This window comes from Nesoenas mayeri (genome assembly GCF_963082525.1).
Source record: "Nesoenas mayeri genome assembly, chromosome: 4".
NCBI lineage: Eukaryota > Metazoa > Chordata > Aves > Columbiformes > Columbidae > Nesoenas > Nesoenas mayeri.
In genome coordinates this window covers 26,539,202-26,558,247 of record NC_137540.1, presented here as the reverse complement: position 1 = coordinate 26,558,247, position 19,046 = coordinate 26,539,202, and the positions used below count along the sequence as shown (strand labels likewise).

The following is a 19,046-nucleotide window of genomic DNA, read 5'->3' as shown; positions in this document are numbered from 1 at the left end:
ACCCTAACACTCACCCCAACCCTAACCCTAATCTCTAACCCTGACCCTAACCCCAACCCTAACCCTGAACCCTAACCCTAAGCCAAACCCCTAACCCTAACCCTGAACCGTGACCATAACCCTGAGCCTGACCCTAACCCTAACCCTGACCCTGACCCTGATCCTGTACCTAACCCTAACCCTGGCCCTAACCCTTACCCTGACCCTAGCCCGGACCCGGACCCGGACCCGGACCCTGACCCTGACCCTGACCCTAACCCGGACCCTGACCCTAACCCCTAACCCGAACCCTAACACAGACTCTGACCCTGACCCTGATCCTGAACCTAACCCTAACCCTAACCAACACTCACCCCAACCCTAACCCTAAAAGTGAATCCTAACCCTAACCTCTAACCATAACGTCATGAGTCAGTTCTCAAAGTCCAAAATAGGTATATATTTACTCTCCTTTTTTTTTAACTGTAAAAAATGACTGTTATAAAAGATGAGGTGAGCAATAGCTCCTGGAGTTAGTAGAATATTTATTTTCTAATCTGTAGGAGGAGTATACTTTTCTGCTGACATGGTCCAGGAATCAAATGGAAGGGGAGGAGTAGGGCATGGTGGAAAACAGAGTTACAAAACTTACAGTGTACTCCTCATGCCATGGACATGACCAAAAAGCATTTCACATGAAAGCTTGACATCCTGTACTCAGCAAGACTGAAGTAAAAAAAGTGACTGTCTGTTGTATGGAGTAAGTGGGAACACTGCCACAGAGCAGTGGTGAGATGGTTGCTTTTTCCTCCTAAGCTCTTGTTGCTTAACATGCCTGTGAGAAAGGCACAGCTTCATGCAACTGAAGCTGGGAGAACAGCCCTGAATATGGATGAAACCTGGATCTTTTCTTACAAACTCAAGGAGTAAATCCCTCAAGAACAGGTCACCCAGGAATCCTTCACCATTTATAAACAGCAACCAAGTCTGTTAGGGCAATAAGGTGACCTTTCATGGGGTATCAGTCACAGACCGAACCTGGTTAGGAAAACTAGATGTCTCTGTTGCCTTGCCCTCCACATGGTATAACAGCCTGCAGACATTCTGGAGAGCAGCCACCCCTCTTTCAGCATCTCATCAATGTCACTGCAAAAATGAAGGGGAAGAGAAGGGGGACAAAGGGAAAGAGAAATCACAAAGCAAGAAAGGTTGAGAATTTTATGTGAAATTATATTGCAAAGAGAGCTATAGAGTTTGAAGCAAATGAATAGACCCTATACATGAAGATTTTAACCTGTCTGCTTCTTAACAGGCTTTGTTCCTTCTTGTTTCTCTTTCTAGTACTAAAGAAAAAATTACCAGCATTAAAGGAGCTGAAGACAAGGCAAGATTTCTAGTGCTTGACCTTAGGTGCAGTAACACTGAAGGATGGACAGCGGGACTGGCAGCCCACTAATCTGGTGAGCTTCACCAGCCCCTGTAACAGGCTAGGTCTCACAGCTGATGCACCAGGACAAAAAAGGAGAACTGTGTTTGCTATCACTAGACTTCCTTGGAACCCCTCTTGGGAGTGATCTGCATTGGACTCTCTGCCATATGCGAATCTCAGACTCCTGCAAAAAGAGCTGGGTTTTTTTTAGAGACCTGCACTGTAGAGCTAAGCTATCTCCTGTGTTGACATGTTAGAGAGCTACACTAAAAAATACACATATAGACAAGTCCTCCTGGGACATCTGTCAATTTATTTTCAACACTGAGACCATGCAAAGCACCCAGTGCACTTTCCCCAACATGCAACTCTGACACAAAACACACAGCAAATGTGTCCTCACAAGCAAATGGGATGGAGAGAAGCACTGCCAGAAAAGCGATGAGGAAAGTTGTTTCATTCCCAGCCAAGTGACTCAAAGGAACCAAAGGACAAAGGAATTTTTTGCCAACTTATGGCAGCACATAGGTGTATGTGGCCTGGGCATGCTCCCACCTGTACAGCCAAAGGTTATCCTGTCTACTGTGCCAACATGCTTATATAACTACAGGGTAAACATTCCTGAAGACAAGAACCCCAGGAAAAACAATGAAATCATATCAAAACAAGGGGCCGTGCAAAACACCTAAGAACTTCTAAAAAGGGAGAGAAGTCAGGCATTCTATGCTTTTCATTCCCTAAAATTAAAATAATTCAAACAGAAACCTTTTAGCTAGACAAATTATGGTTTGTATTACATGCACATCTTTTCAACATAGCAAAGAGGTGGCATGGCTGGGGAACAAGATAGTACTTTAATTCCATGTTGAAAATGTCCTGTTTTTCATTAAACCAGTCATACTTCTCCATGGACTGACAGTCCCTAAATTTACAAGCCTTTTAAAACTTACAAAGTCTGGATTACATATATAGTCAGAAAATAGGTTAAGACATACACTTCTGGAAAATATACCCATTCAGGCAATTATCTCCAGATCAAACAGAAGTCCAAAAATTATTTTGATATAATTAGTCATTTGCATGGGCTGTAAAGAGCAATTCTTACCCTCAAGACTTCTGACATTGCCAAATAATCTGTTAAATCATTTGCAGCAATGAAATGAACAACTTGGATTTCCTCCCTGTGTTGCCTCTAGGCTACATACACCAGAAAAGATTTACTGAATATACAAGTAATAAAGTTGTATATAATATATTCTGTGCTACACCTTAAGCTTGAGGCACAGATTCAGCAATGAGTACTAATTGTCATACTGTCACAGGTGATCTTAAAACAAAAACTTCCAGTCTCTTCCATAAGCTTAGAATGCACAATAAATTCAGGGTAATTTAGGAGGAGGAGTTGAGTGTAATCCCAGTTCAGAGCACTCTGAAAGCCATTCACAAACAAGTGCGTCAGGACAGCAAGAGGACAGAGGACTGTTGTTGACTTTAGAGCCAAGTATTTGCAGGAAGATCTCAAATATGTTATAGGAAAGTGTATTTTTTAAAGGAATCTGCAGTTAAATAACATGTAAAAGCTGAAATGGTTTTGGTTTTCAATGGAAAATTCTGCCTATTCAACCGCAAAGAAGCTACCGGAAGATGGGAAGGAAAGCAGCAAGGTTTTCAATGCAAGAAAAGCAAAGCAAATCTGCAAAAATGAACCAGACTGACTTTGTTACATTTTTAGCATATGAAACAATACTTCTTTATTTTTCAATCCAGACGTAACAAGTAGTTGTTCTTCATAGCAGAGAAGTATTCCTCTTTTCCAAAAAGATGTTATTTCTGTTGCTGGAGCAGAACAGCTGCCACCCACCATTCTAACAGTGACTCTGCTACCACTGTGGGAAAACATGCTCAGCAGATAAACAAGTGAAGCTGCATTTTACTTATCAGGTTTATTTCTTGATCAACCAGGGCAAGCAAGCTCAAGTTATTACAGACAGCCCAATCACAATATTTACAGTCAGTGCTAGATGCCTTATAGACAACACAGGCTGTTTCCATACACATCAACCAACCTCCACACCAGCTGGATTCTTTATTCTTAAAAACAGAGAATGAAACTTCTTATGGATGAGATTTTTCACAGGTGATCTGTAGCCATCTCAGCTTTACAGTATTGATAAGCAGTTAGGAGAACTAGGATTTTTTAATGTAGGTATACATCCATCTGTGCGTATGTGTGTAAAAGTATTTATTTACTTCCATCTTTTGACACAACTATTTACAGGAAAGGAAGGAATGCACCAGTGATCCCTCATTCTCTAATGGTCATCGTTTATGTTTTTATTCACTTTCCTTGAAAAGCCAAAATAGTACATGAGATAAGAAAGGACTTAGGAGCCTTTACTGAACAGATGAAGTGGCAAGCTGAGTCCTACAAAGACAGAGCTAAATTAGATATCTATAAAGGGTAAAGGCTTCAGGAGCAGCAATACAGTCTCACTTCTGCTCAATGGAACAAAAAACCTAAGTAGGGAGACCTCAGGAAGGAAACAAAGACCTAGAGTATTAAAGGGCATGTTTATGACAGACCGTCTCTCTAGCGTATGACCTAAACCTCATTTTTCTTGGCTGTGCAAATAAATGTTTTGAATAATGAGGGTGCAATAACCTCTAAGTTAGAGACACTCATAGTGTGCAGCTTTCAGGGAGATGGATCAACAGAAGTTACAGAAACATTCATCATTTGCAACTTATTACCAAGTTGCCAACATTTTTCTCCTCACCCCATTTTCTTTCTTTTGCAGGTTTTTTGTTTTCTTTAGTCAAGAAACATCCAAAGGCTCCATTTTCAGATATTCACAATACTGAAATGTCTCAGTTACCAGCAAGGACTGCTTTGCCAGAAACATGGTAAATGACAAAAAAGTTTGTCCTTTATATGCTAACGTATTTGCAATTATTAAGAGTGCTACTTCTCACTGTTATTTCCAGTTCTCTTCTGGCCAGCCTGTGCATCAGCTGACCAGCAACAAAAAAACCTGCATGACCAGCAAATTCAGCCTAGATTTCCAGCTAATGTAAATTGGGATAATTACACTGCCTTCAGCAGAACTAGCTTACACAAGCTAGGACTGTCGCTCTTCTTAATTCATATACATTTCCTTGGAATATAACTTGTTCACTTCTGTAAATGTAAGGCATCCTCTCAGACATGGATGTAGGTTTGACAGAATCATAAAAGAGTACAGTCTAACGCACTCAGGTAGATGTCAAGGCAACTTGCCAAATGCAAATGGCTCTGCACACAATACAATAGAGATCATAGCTGGCAAACTGCTGATGTCCTGCTTCCCAGGTCACCCACTGCTACCCATGCACTGGGCTATGCTGAGGTTTGCTACCTGCAACTGGCTCCCCAGTATGAGAAAATAATTCCATTGCCAAAGGAACTGATAAGACCTGTGGTGACTTGGGTCCACAACAGAGACAAGTACTGGGAAGGAAGTGTGGGGAAATCATCAACTCATGTTTCTCAACTGTTGCTGCATCATATATTCTCCCAGCAGAAGACCCCAGTACCAAAACAAATCATAATAAAAAAAACATAATCAGATGAAGTCTTGCCATCTTCGTTTTGTCATATCTCCATATAATATCATGAACACTAGCATGAAATAGGTTGTCTTCATATAAGAGTCTATAAAGTTCCAACATGGTTCTTACACGGCACATCTCAGTACCTGAAGGTATGACAGGGATGTGATTGTATCATATACATGTATTACTTGGAATCTATAGAACACCTCAAGAAGGAAGGGACCCATAAGGATCATCAAGTCCAACTCTCTGCTCCTCACATAACTACCTAAAACCAACCCAATCTAAAAAGTGATTCACAAATTCTGTTCTCATTAGTAAGAACAGAAACAATATCTGAGCTTTGGGGAGACGTTTGCACTTTGTTGGCCTAGTTTGAGAATGATCTATGATCAACATCTATAAGGAACATACACCAGCATAAACCACAGAAACCTTCCCCAAAAGATGTTAATTAACATCACAGAGAAATATCCAGTAAAAAGTAACTCACCTCTCTGCTGTATAACAAAGTGAAAGGGCTCTAAAAAAAACAAAAAAAACCCCAAAACTGAGATTTTTATCATGCTGATGTTTACGGCATACTTTAAAAAAAAAAATGATTAAAATAACTGTTGCAACTGGATTTTTTTTCCCCTTCATTCTACAGTTTTGGAGTTGTTTTGCTTTCAAAATTTGGAGACATTTTGATGGTAACTGTTAATGTTGCAAACATATTGTGGGGGATATTCAACCTTTTCACCATGACACCTTAGAAGCTGGGAGCAAGAGACAGCTTGTTCAGCAAGGAGGGATGCAAAAATATCAGGTTAACAGATGAACTTGGGATTTTTCAGTCAACATCATCTTAGAAAGGTTGCACAGCAACCACCTTTGAACAAATTTGCAAGTAGGTGAGATCATTATGTAGGATAAAAAGCCCAAGAGTGTTTAAATTTGTTTGAAGTGTGATAAGTTAAAAATGTCTATTTATCTAGATTTCAGGGGGGGGAAAAAAGGAATCTACAAGGTCCTTCTTTGCAACAAAATGGTCAGTTCATTATACTGAGCAAATAATGTCATGTCTAATTATTATGGGACTATTCTGAACAGCTAATGTTATATATGAAGAAAAAGGGTTTTAATTAACCAGAATGTCTTTGTGAGAATATAAAAGTAACTCTTTTCTTTAATTCTTTCTGTTTTCCACAGGTGAACCAAGTCTACCTCAGGCCCCTGCCAAAATCTGACAGTATGAAGTGGAGAACAATAATTCATGTTATTTTATTGGTGAGCCTTACTGTAGTCAAAGCCCTGACTCAAAGTTATTGGGAAACAGGTAGGACTACATCTCATCTTTTAACTCTGTTCTTTCCTAAAGTACTGATGGCTGCAAATTAGCATGCATGCTTGTTTGGTATCTCATTTTGCCACCGCCTGTTCTACACAGGCATTTTCTTATGGGTCAAAGGTATACAAGAAAACTGTAGCAGTATATTTTTTTATCAGCTTTAGATGTGTTGCTTCTTAATGGCTTGAGAATCTATGTAGTGTGCAGGATGGCCAGCAATTATTGAGAGGAAGCGTACTGAAGGGTAGTTTAATCCACAGGGGTGAGGTTACACTACTGATTTTACTCCAAAAACTGCTGAAGTAAAGACTGTGGTTGTGCCAGCCTCCCTCCATACTCCACAAGGAAGCAAGACAGAGAAGTAACAAGAAGCTAAGAAAAGGTTAAAAGGTGTTTTGTATGGTGCTTATTTAATCATGTGGGGTGCATAATGTGCAACGATGTGACAATGCTACATCCACACGGCTATTCACAGTAGCTAAGCTATTGCTCTGTATGATCCTTTGGAGGGGTTTTACTCTCTTCACTGACTACTAACCATGACCAAACTTCACACAAAGGTTAAGTGCTTAAGATGAGACAACTGAAACCCTTCAATAGTGTGTGCTTCAGATGCTTCTTTCACATTATGTATTTTTATCATTAGTCAACTTTTTTTTGTCTTTAGGACTTCCAAATGTACTAAATGGCCCAACAGTGTAACACACTACCAATGTTTGTGTTGTTCATCTGATGTTATAATCTCAATTAATGCCTCCACATTACTCAGAGAGAGAAGCTGGCTTATTCCTTTTATTTGTTTGACCCTTTTATACAGATCTCAGCCCTACCAACACAAGTGTGAGACAATAACATCTTGAATCGGGAACAGGCTCTTTCTGTTAAAATTAATATCTCAGAATATTCTCTGACAAACAAGAAACTCAAGAAATGATTGCATTTAGGTTTGCCCATTAAGAAAGGCCTGGTGGCAAAGGAATAATATTTGAACATGAACTTCAGACAGACTGGACACATTTATTTTCCGCTGGACCAGCTCATGGCACATACAGAAAGATGCAGCTCTGTGAATTTTTGAGGTGCTTTGCACACCAGTGTAGTCCTCAATTTATCCCACATTTTCTGCACAGAAAAATTTTCATCTCTAGCTAAAGAGTGATGAAGTACTCACCTTCAAATATACAAGGTTAACAAGTGTTTTGTGCAATGTTTATTTAATCATGTGAGGTACATCATCAAAGTAGCTGAACACCCTCCAGGTTTTAGCATATTCCTCTCCACAACACTTGAGCTAGGCAGGGAAATTATATTGGCCCTGTAGGGCAGAAACAAATAGTTTCACCTCAAATAGGAAGTTCAATCTCGTGCCTTCCTAACCCCAGGCCTTGAATTATCTTTCTACAAGACTCCCATACCAAATAAAAATGGTAATTGATGAGGTATTTACTAAATATTTTTATTCAAATTGTCTTCTTTTTCAGAGGAAAAGCTCAGTATTGGCCAACATTTTTCTCATCTTCAAGAGAATAATTGTAAAGCCATGTAAGTAGTCAAGGCAGAGCATCTACTAGTAAATTCACTGCCACTGAACATCCCCATAGCATTTTGTGGCACTTGGAAATCAGCATGTACCACAAGTTAAATGCTCCCCTGTTCTGCCAACCTGGGGCAATTCCGATCTTCTGTCTCACACATAAGAGTTATACGATTAGTTTTTAGGACGCCACCAACAGATTTAGTGTTATGTGTTCTCCTTATAGTGCCATGATCATGTTTGTTCAGTACATGCAAGGAGGGACATTTGGCAAAGCAGTGAAAATGGCCGAAGACATCACAGACCTTGTCAAAAGGTGTGCTGCTGCAAACAGAGACAACACCAACTGCCTGGAGCCTTTGGTAAGCACATTTATGCTTCTACTGTGGCAAAGCTTTTCAGAAATGACTTGTGTTTTCAGAGCGCTAGTACGCATTTTTCCAAAATTAAATTAATACATTTATTAAGAAACATTAATTCCTTGTGCACTTGTGTACATATGTGTGGCTGTGGAGGGATTTTGATAGATAAAGATCTGTTGCTGAATTAGTCAGGCTCAAAGGAATCTCAAGGCCGCTTCGAGAAGCTGAGAACAGAATCTGCTGTGAGAAAGAAGGGTGTTCCACAATCACCAGGGTCCTGGCGTGGTGTGAATCATCGGACGTATCATCAGTAAGACTCCAGCGCACGGACAGCCCACGATACTCATTTAGCGAATCCATGCTTGGAGCGTGGACGCGTGATTAGAATATAGTTACATATATAAGGAGACTTGTTTCTGTAATAAATGGCTTTAGCGTGATTCACATTGAATCGACTTGTTTTGCTGAGCCCTTATTTCGCTCTAACATGTGGCCTTCCTGACTCTTTAGTTTTCCAAGCTCCCATCAATAAAGCATTGTAAGCTAAGTGGAGAAAAACAAAGCCACCCTCCTCCTTACCCCAAATATCACAGTGTGTTTTAAAATCCTTGACCTGTATCATTCTAAAACATGTTCATAAAGTTGTGCTTTTATGGCTGGTGTAACAAAATTTAGGAGCAGCCAAACTGGATATTTCTAGCAAACATGACATTTATAGGCATTTGCTCCACTCCATTAACTCACATTCCTGGGTTTTGATGGTGTCTGCTCCAACCCGCTTTTGGAGCTGGCAGATGAAATAATGAAAGCTGAATGTCAGTCTGTGTTACAGGTAATTTCTGACTTGTTAAACACACTGAAACAAGCCCTGAATTAAAACAGTTCACAGCTGAGGCATGACTGACACCTGAACCTGACCACTGCTACCTGACGAATAAGAAAAAGGATGGTTTTTATTGTATAAACTTGACTGTAATTAAAAAAGGGTAGATCCTGCTATGCCACAAACCGCAGTATACAAATAGAACAATTATCTTGATTGCTATTAAAAAAATAAAAGCGGTCTAAATATTGTTAGAAGTTCAGAGTGTTAGAAAATGATTCTACTTTCAAGCCCTGTCTTGGCATAATAGTACGTATCCAAGTTTGAGAAATCAGCACTTTTAGAGGTCAGTCTGATATTCACTGCAGTCAAAAAAGTTGGTAATAAAGAGGGCTTGTTGGCTTAAAGCAGCCTTTGCACAGAACTCACAGGGATAAAATGGAATCCTCACTGAAAGTAAATTTATTCTAATTTTTCACAGGACAGGGTTTTGCTCAATAAAACATGCCGGGAGGAAAATCTTCCACAGTTTACTGACTGCTATGCTAAAAAGGATCCTGAAAGACACGACTGCTTCCTCTCCCTTGAAAAAAAAAATCCATCAGGAGCCATTTCTCCTTTCGAGAGGCCAAACGTTGAAGCTGCCTGCAAAAACCATTTGCAGCATCAACATCCACTAATGGGACAGGAAGTAAATAAATCATAGGTTTGTTGCCTAGATATGACAGTTATGAGCCTGGAGACAGCAAATGGAGTATCAACCAAAAAGATCAGGACAAGATTCTCCATAATCTCATACTTGTTTTTCTTCCTAATGTGAATTATTTGCATCATTCATTTAGCTGTAATTTGTCATTATGTGAAGCCTGTTCTGCCACCTCCTGCTTTGGATATAGGTCCAAATGACAAACAATCTGACCTGTTTCATTATAGTCTGTGTAAAGGACTCACCTGAAACCAAGGGCCTCTCTGTAGTCCTTAAAAGCCAAGCAGATATTTTGCTACCTCTAAGTCAGACCTGACAGGATTTGAGACTTCAGTTTCCAGGAAAATGGCAGCCCCATCAGAATTTTTCCAAGATAAACACTGCACTGCACTTACAGCTTGTTGTTATGACAGGAAAACAATCATTTTTAGTTGCTGTCATTTTAATTTACCAGCAAATGCTGCAATAACACTGCTGCCCCCAGCATGTAAGGGCTTACTCCAAAACCAAAGATATTTCTCTCAGTTTTAGTTTTATCTATGAGGTTTCACAAAGGCATCCTTTCCTCTATGCCCCAACAATTCTTTCTGCTGCAATCCATTATGATGAGCTGATGAACTGCTGCAGAAATGCTGAAGACCCCACTCACAACCTGGAGGAGTGCTTTCAGAAACAGGTATTCCATCACAGGGTTTTACTTTAATAATGTGTAACCAGGGACTTTCCTATGGACATCTGTAGGGGTTTGTTTTAAGAGCTTTGAGAGAGGATGTGGCACTACACATAGCACAGAAGCCTGATTTTTATTTTTCCTGTTGATAGCCCCATGACATATCTCCTGCTCAGCCAGCTGTGCTGTGGAGACACGCCTCACATCTAACCAGTGTCAGAATTCAGAGCAAAATACCTGTAAAGGTGGAAAACAAGCAGCACGGAGAACCTGCCCTTGCTGAATGGCTGAACATGCCTTTTGTGCAGTTTGGCTGGGCTGCCAGCAATGGCACAGTCTAACATTAGTAATATAAAGTTTGTCAGTCGTGTAGATCACAGACAACCATTTCTTACCCCGTGCTAAATACAGTGAAATAGTGTCTAAAAGGGGTCTGGGTTCTTTTCACAGAACACTTACTTAATAGATGTTTGTGACTGAATAGCAAGCCCAACAGCTAGTTCATATTGCATCTTGGTCAGCAATTTTCTTTCACTATTGAAAAGTTCCTATTTGAAAAAAATAAGTTGCTGCAAGAGTTGTCTTTTCTTCCACTTCCATGGTCTGCATCTTCTTTCTACCAGGCACCAAAGGTGGTGAAGCCAATAAAAGAAGACAGCCTGAGGCAGGAACATACATGTGGAATCTTGAACAAGTTTGGAGAAAGGACCTTAAAGGCTCTGTGAGTCTTCCCCTTGTTTATCAAATCAGGCTTCACTTTGTTTGCTTTAGCTGCAGAACAGCCACACTCAGTGCTGAGATGCAAAGGTTGTTCAGGGTTGTTACTTGGAATACTTCCTGACCTCTTCAGCACGCTCTATTCAGCATGTGCATTGTGAAATCAAGGTGGCTCCACACCTGCACACATTACAGTGACCCTGTGTCACGAAGGCACCCCGAGGTTAGGACAACAGGGTCCAAAACAATTTTTATTAAACCAGGGAGAAACAGGGTTTTAGCACTCCAAAGTGACTTAAATACAGGTTCGGGTATCAGTTGAGGAAAATTATTAAGGGGCAGCAACTAATAAAACAGGCAGTCCACAGAGTGCATGCACGTGGCTTCACTCAAAACAATGCCGGAGCCAGCCCTGAGTCCGAGACGAATACACACTTGCCCCGTGGCGGCAAGGCAAGCGGAGTCTCAATCTCGGGGAGGGGGGCTCTCGGCAGCAGCAACTTTGCTCGTGCTCCGAGAGACCCGCGACAATGGGCGGAGTCTCGATGAGAATCCCGTTTTCATTGGCTGATCAGATCTGACTGTAGGCATTCTAGAAGCTTCTCTGCACCCCCACACTGGCTGTGGGTGCCCCTGAAGCCTCCAAACATCCCCCACACTGGCCGCAGGTGCCCAGCGGCTCACTGGCGCCTACTGAAGGAGGGAGGGGGAGAGAGGGGGGTTTTATTCTGCCACACCCTGACTACCAGCCTTGTAGTTTTTGTATGCTGGTTACTAGGAGCATCTGACAAGGAACACAGCTTAGAAACACAAATTTATTGATGAGAGCAGTCACCGTTTCCTCACAAACTGCTCTTAGCTTTTAAAATCTAAACCCAAAGTTTGAAATGAATGCATCTCTCTATGATGCAAGTTAGTGTGATTGCGAGCAAAATATAACTCATCTCAACCATTTTTGACACAAGTTTGCTCCTGTAATTTCCAGTTCACCTACCACATTTATTTTCATCATGCCACAGGGAAATTTACTTGGGATCCTTAGATAACTCTGAGAAAAAAGAATAAATAAATAAATAAATAAATAAATATATAAAATCACATCTATTGGCTTCAAGGGACATCTATTTGTTAACTTTAGTGGGAGCAGGGAGAAACCATTCCCGAGCACCCTGGATACACCCCACCTCCACAGAAAAATGATGGTAGCCATCACAGTGTCACATTGTGAATATAAGCAATACCTGTTTTCCTTCATTGTAGGAAGCTTGCTCAGATAAGCCAAACAATTCCTAAAGCTGATTTTGTTACTGTTAGCAAACTTGTGATGGATATTGCTAACATGCACAAGGACTGCTCTTGTGGAGATATGCTGGACTGTATGCATGATAGGGTAAAACTCTTTTAATATTTACGTGTTTACAGAAACTGCATGCATTTTTGTTATATTTTCAGATTATTTTCTTTTCCTCCTGTAGTGTACTGATTGCTCTCCAAAACTGGAGTTTAATTCTTCACTCTAAAAACCTTGTCCATTGTCCCATTTGACTTTTTCTGTCAGGAAGTCATCCAAAAGGGCAGAAAGATCACTTTGTGACTAAATTGACCTAACACTGCTTCAGCAGATTCAGTTGCACCTCCTAGATATGCCACCAATTTTCTGTGTGACTTTCAGCAAAACACAGTACCTGCCTGTCCTCTTTGCTCTACTTTCTTCTAACACAGCAAATCCATTTACCTCACCACTTCTCTGTGGCTTCTAGCTAGACAGCCGACTTCTCAGTTTAGGTGGTTACCTACCACCTATAGAATGGTGAGCAAGGGACTGCAGGCAAATAGATCAACAGGACTTCAGTCTTCTTCCTCATTCTGCCAGTTGTCTGTTGCACAGGTCACATTCTCTGTCTGTAAAATGAAGTTTAAAACACTGATTTTAAAAAAAAAAAACAAAACACACCACTAAAATCTGGTTACATTTCACTCCTCCATTTTTTGGCTTTGCAGGAAAGGATTCTATACTATGTCTGCATCAACCAAGACATTATATCAAGTAAAATTAAGAAGTCCTGTGAAAAGCCTCTGCTACAAAGAAGTGAATGCATAGTTAATGCAGAAAATGACAACAAACCTGCAGACTTGTCCCCTGGTATCAGAGAGTTTATAGAAGACAAAGAAATACACGAACGTTTTGCCCAGGAAAAAAGATAGGCACTTAGCCAGGTAACATGAGTCTTCCTCTACTATTTAATTTTGCTGTTTCTCTACTTGGGTCAAAAGATGACAGTTTGGACATTAAAGCACATCTCATCAGATTCAGATTCATCTGCTCTGTGAGCATGTAGCAATGTGACACTGTGCATGTTGATCTTCATAAAATACCACTGGACCCTAGAAAGTATGGAGTGGAAACAAATGCAGAACAGGGCACAAGTGTTACTTCAGAAACAAAAATGAAGAAACATGAAATTTGGGTACTACCAGTTCTGATCTCAGGCCAAAAATATAGATTTGATCCACTCTTCTGAGAGAATTCAATACTACTTGTTTATGTCAGATTTATGTCTTGATTTCTTCATAATTGGTCCATTTTTGTTCTAGCCGTGTTCCTTTGTGCAATGAAGACTTGATCCTACCTGCAGTAAACTTGAGCAAAAATGCCACAGGCTGCAACAGAAACAGCACTGAGTCCCAAAGACAGAGAATTCGCTGACTTCAAATAACATACATTATTTAATAACATACATACATTTATGAAAAATGTAGCTAATTGATTGGGCACAACTTGTCTGCAGGGTGACTGCTTCAGTGGAGCTAATCTTTTCAGCATCTACTGAGAAAGGGGTCTGTTACCAGAAATTATTTTTCTGTTCTTTAGACAGAATTAAGAAAAAAAAAAAAAAAGTGTAAAACCCCAAGCCCCACAAGGCTCCAAGCTATGCCTGAGTCAAGCTGACACTGAGCTGAAAATGTTACACGCACAGGACTTGTAATGCAATGCTATGCTCAGGTTCAGGGTCAGTCCCAGGCTGAGATGCTGTACAATTGTCCCTGTTCCATGCAAAGTCAGATGAAACCATCCTGAGAGCACCCCTGCGGTCCTCACCCATCTTGAGGGCAGTTGTTTTGGTTTATTGCTAATTCCTGATATTCGACATATTGCAGGTTTATGTGTGAATATTCCAGGAGACACCCTGAATTTTTCTGCTCAAATGCTTTTAAGAACTAGTAAAGGATACAAGGACCTGCTGAAAGAGTGCTGCAAAACTGGTTGACTTTGCTCTATCCAGCTCCCTCAGCAGATGTAAATTTTAATAATTTTAACAAAAACCTAACTAGCAAAACCAGACTAGCTGAAATGTATGCTATGCTTAAATGTAACACGCAGGCACAAGCCTACTGGAGGAACTTTGGCCATAATTTGCAATGTTAATGAGCACATAACTAACTTGAAGTATGCAAGCAATCTCAGTGAAATCTCTGGACTGCTTGTGCATTTACGGTCAGGCTTCAACCAGCCTTCTCTGGGGAGATGTATTGGTCTTTCTGCACTCCCAAGCATGCCTAATCTTTAAAAGACCTTTGGAACTAGAGGTTTCCAACAACCATGGTGAGCTGCTTCTTGCCCTTCTGCCTCCTGTATCAGTTGTTAAGGTTTTCTTGGCCATGATGGTTAACTTTTTTGAGCTTTATCTTCTCCTTCATCTAGTCTGCCAAAAAGTCATTTCAGTTCAATTTTGCTCTTAGTGAAATTAATAACATCAGAAAAATATATGTACCAGCTTATAGGAAGGCACATCAACATGTAACTGGCAATATTGTTGTTAATTTTATTTGTTTAACCTGGTAAGAGACTGGTCAGAAAAAGGAAAGAGCTCAAACAAACATAGCACTGTTACGCTTGCCTACATGAGTTTTTAAACACCAAGCTTAGTCCTGCCCTTGGATTGATGAGTGTTCTGTGTAGTGTGGCTGGAGCTTTACACATGCAAAGGCAGCAACTTGCTCACTGCTGCCTGGTGGAACAAAAACACCAATATCAAAGAAATTATCATTTCAGGCTTCTCTTGAGTTTTACCAAGAAGATGCCTTAGCTAACATCTGCAGAGCTGATAAAATTCACCAAGGAAATTACTACAATTGGCTCCAAATGCTGCCAGTTAAGCCAGGACAAGCTACTGCCTTGTGCTGAGGAAAATGTGAGTATTTTTCTTATCTTGGCCTCAGTTCTTGTAACTCTGACACAAAATCTGTTTCCACCAGAGTCCAAGGGCTTGGAGCAAGAGTAAATGAGAAAAACATTCACTGAGCTATTGAGCTGGCCTGAAGTTTTATTTCCAGACACATGCCTGAAGTAGGCACAGTTCAGCATAATGGAAGTTAATGCTCAAATTAAACTACATGAGGAATGCCAGGCTAGTGCTAGGTGGTTAAAGGTTATGCAGTGTGGGCCATCTGACCCTGTTCCCTCCGCAGCTAATGGCCTCCTGTCCAAATTCATAATTTCTAGATGCCTGAAGCTGTAGCACTCTGTGAAAAGGATCGATTTTTTGTAGCTCTTCTTGAAGAATTCTCCAGGCCCATAAATAAGCCGAAGTACTTAACTACCTTCAGCCCTTTTGTACAAGTTCACACTTACAAGAACGGTCAAACATACCCACAGAAACCCCACTGATTCAAACAAATGAAATGCAAGCATGGTTTTATGAAAAAATTGCATCATTTCCATGTGCAAAGAATAATCCCTAAAACTGCATATACGTATTTATTCTGAAAAACCTGGGCCATTTTTGCACTGACAAAATCAGCATTCGGTAGAAAAACTGTTATCTATCTTACATACAAGGATTAATTTAAATGTTGGGGGGTTTTGTTTGTTTGTTTGTTTTTATAACTTTACTAAGAGCAGCATGTGTTTCAGGGATTTCTGAAAATGAAACAATAAAATTGTGTTTTTCACCTCTTCTAGTAAAGCTGGATCTTGTGCTTGGAGAAATATGTAGAAGACACCTGACCAATCCTATAAACCCAGGCATCTGTCACTGCTGTAGTAGCTCCTACACTCTTAGGAGGCCATGCATGGGCAAACTAGAAAGTGATGAGAGTTATGTGCCTTTATCATTGACTCCTGGTCTCTTCAGTTTCCATGACGACTTGTGTACAACTGAAGAGGACAGGAGTAAGACATACCCGTTTTACTCTGTTACCCTTGGTTTCTTATTCTCGTCCTGGCAATGCTCACCTTTCCCTTGTGCATTCTGTCCAGCCTTCTTGTTCTGCAATACAGCAATGGAAAACAGCCATGGAAAACTTGCCCTCCCACTGCCCGCGATGGGAACTGCATAGAAAGATACTGGAAGAACAAGGAAGTTACTGCCTCAAGTTCTGCATTACCTTTATGGTTTAATTAGGGCTAATTTCCCAGAATGGAAAAGCCCATGTGTTCTTCCTCATCCCAGGCACTCCTTCCATCTCTGGGAAGTTCTAGTCTTTGGTTGCCTTGGGCAGAGAGAACTGGACATCCATCACAGTCACTGCAAGAAAAAAAGGCAAACTGCTGTGGCCATTGATTTGTGCTGTGGTGATCCCACACTGTCCTGTACCTTCTAGAGTGGTACATGACATATAAACCATCTGGGTGGTTTACTCATGGATATTCATGGTGGAATAACTCCAAAAAGGAGCACTGATATTTTATTTCTGAGGGGAATGGGACACATCCCTGCTCCCTGCTGCAAATAGTGGGTGATAGATATAAATGAAAAAGCTGTTGAAAGGACGTGGGCAATAACAAAACAGGGACTGGACTTTGCAGGACTAGCATTACAGAAGTGCTTTGTGAACAACATGATTACCTCCCAGCTTAACAGAGCTTACTTTGCTTTTCTTGCAGAATGCTCATCAATCTCATCAAATACAAGCCCTAGATCACAAAGGACCAGCTGAGTTCTGCCACGGTGGCCTTTACTGCCATGAGGGAACAGTGCTGCAAAGAAGAAAACCATGAACCATGTTTTGTGAAAGAGGTATCATTTCTGTTTTCACATACACGTTCTGAATCAAAGTGGAAACATTGAGTATACATAAAAGTGCTCAATTCCTTCATTAGGCAGCAAAAGCAAGGCATGATGAGACAGAATTCCTGCATTTCCAAAACCAAACATTGTTGCCTGCACAGGCAGATATGTGTACCAGTTGAATGATCAGTACAGAATTTATCTAGTTAGTCTGATATTTATATGGAGCAATGTAGAGATACAGAGCTCAGCTACATCTGTTGCTTCTGGGGAGTCATTGGGACTTGCCCTGTTTATGGATTTGAGTCTTCCCCTGCCTAACCATTCTTAAATTACTTTCTCTTTAAAAGTTCCTCTGCACTCAGGAAAGAAGGGATATTCCAAATTGTAGGTCAACATGTTTTCCCTGTTTATTTCCCTCACCTCTGTGTGCTTCTTTTCTTTCCTCTGTTATTTTAGGTCACTGTACTTCATACCACAGAGCTACTTTGGCTTCTCTTTAACTTCCAGTAAATCTGCTTCTCCCTACTTCTCATCTCTGCCCCTCCTTCATATATTCCATAACTGAACTTTAACAAGCCATTCACAACCCTTGAGTCTTGCTCTCTCTCTCGAAATCTTTGCCTTGTTTTGCTTTTAATGATCAAATACAGAAAATTCTCTCTTCTATTAAGACGAAATTTCCACCTCTGAATCCACCCAGAAAGCATATCTGCAAAGAACCTTTCTACTAAATCTTCCTCATAGAATTGCATTTCAGCATTTTTCCAAGAAATACCAAATCTTGTAAGGCAATCTGAGCTGAACAGTAAAAGCAAAACATACATTAAACACAGTGATTTATATTTATGAATTCTGCATATACAGTGTCTGTACACAACTTGCAAAAATTATAAAACATTACTTAGTGCTACCATACTCAGGTAAGTTGCTCACATGTACATCATTTCCTGATTTGCTCATGTATGTTTTGCTTTTTTTCAGGGTCCAGAACTTATGGAAAAGGAGTGAAAAAATGTTGACAGCATAAAGAGCTCACATAGCATAATGGAAAATATTTGATGAGTAATACAAAGACAGACAAATTTAACAGTGAGCATCTCTTTTCTAAACATTTGTCTTAGTGGAGAAAAAGATGTTACAGCTTTTTACTCACAAAACAAATGAAGTTGTGATGGTTTACACCAGCTACAGTTCTGCCACTGTCCGATTTGCCACTGTAAACAAGATAAAAGAGGTGCCTCAGAATGAAACATCAAATTCCTGCAAAGAATCTGCTGAGCTCTGGAACTGTAAAGCTCATCTGCTCAGAGAGTTCAGCTCACCTGAATGTTAAATGTGTGCATCAACTGTATTCAGATGGGGAAGGAACCTGTACACAAACTTCGTACATGTTTCCCGTCACTTTGATTCAAAATGATCAATAGCATGTAAAATTTAAACTAAAACAAGTACTGCAAACCCAGATTAAGTCAAGAGAGAGGGTGTACTGCTTAGGGGAAATCCGCCAAAAGAGTAAGTTGAACAGATAGAAGAAATTCAGGGTTTATATGTGGCCACCATCTTATGCTATGGAATATTATTGTAACCACTTTTAAATTATTTTCAATCACCAAATAATTACTTTTGCATTTGCATAGCACTGTCCCTGAATTACAATGCATTCATTCACTAATATGGGTTGCTCTAGGGGAGTTATAAAGTAGTCTTTAGGCAAAGAAAAATATTATCTTGGGCATCCTGGAGCAGGCAAGGAAGAATTGAGATGAGAAACATGTCATGAAAAGGACAGAAGATGAAACACCAGAACTCTTGATCAGCAGGGAAAGCACCAGGTGGCTGCTATATTTATACTCAAGATACTCAAGATAGCTTGACACACAAACAGCATTTG

The 19,046-nt window shown here is 40.3% G+C and overlaps 1 protein-coding gene across 1 annotated transcript in view; it reads left to right on the top strand.

Moving 5' to 3' along the window:
- The window catches only part of LOC308040023 (alpha-fetoprotein-like), a gene marked incomplete at both ends in the record, with an annotated part of 25,436 nt that extends 7,254 nt beyond the window's left edge, over positions 1 to 18,182 (top strand). Inside the window, 19 exon segments of the mRNA XM_080343832.1 lie at positions 6,191 to 6,317; positions 7,811 to 7,871; positions 8,090 to 8,225; positions 9,530 to 9,735; positions 10,286 to 10,430; positions 11,048 to 11,145; positions 12,402 to 12,531; positions 13,143 to 13,337; positions 13,339 to 13,358; positions 14,301 to 14,334; positions 14,336 to 14,405; positions 14,883 to 14,940; positions 15,196 to 15,226; positions 15,230 to 15,334; positions 16,110 to 16,327; positions 17,029 to 17,059; positions 17,063 to 17,161; positions 18,137 to 18,151; positions 18,153 to 18,182. Coding sequence (XP_080199958.1) covers positions 6,191 to 6,317; positions 7,811 to 7,871; positions 8,090 to 8,225; positions 9,530 to 9,735; positions 10,286 to 10,430; positions 11,048 to 11,145; positions 12,402 to 12,531; positions 13,143 to 13,337; positions 13,339 to 13,358; positions 14,301 to 14,334; positions 14,336 to 14,405; positions 14,883 to 14,940; positions 15,196 to 15,226; positions 15,230 to 15,334; positions 16,110 to 16,327; positions 17,029 to 17,059; positions 17,063 to 17,161; positions 18,137 to 18,151; positions 18,153 to 18,182 — 1,809 coding nt within the window.
- Between the last annotated feature and the right edge of the window lie 864 nt (positions 18,183 to 19,046).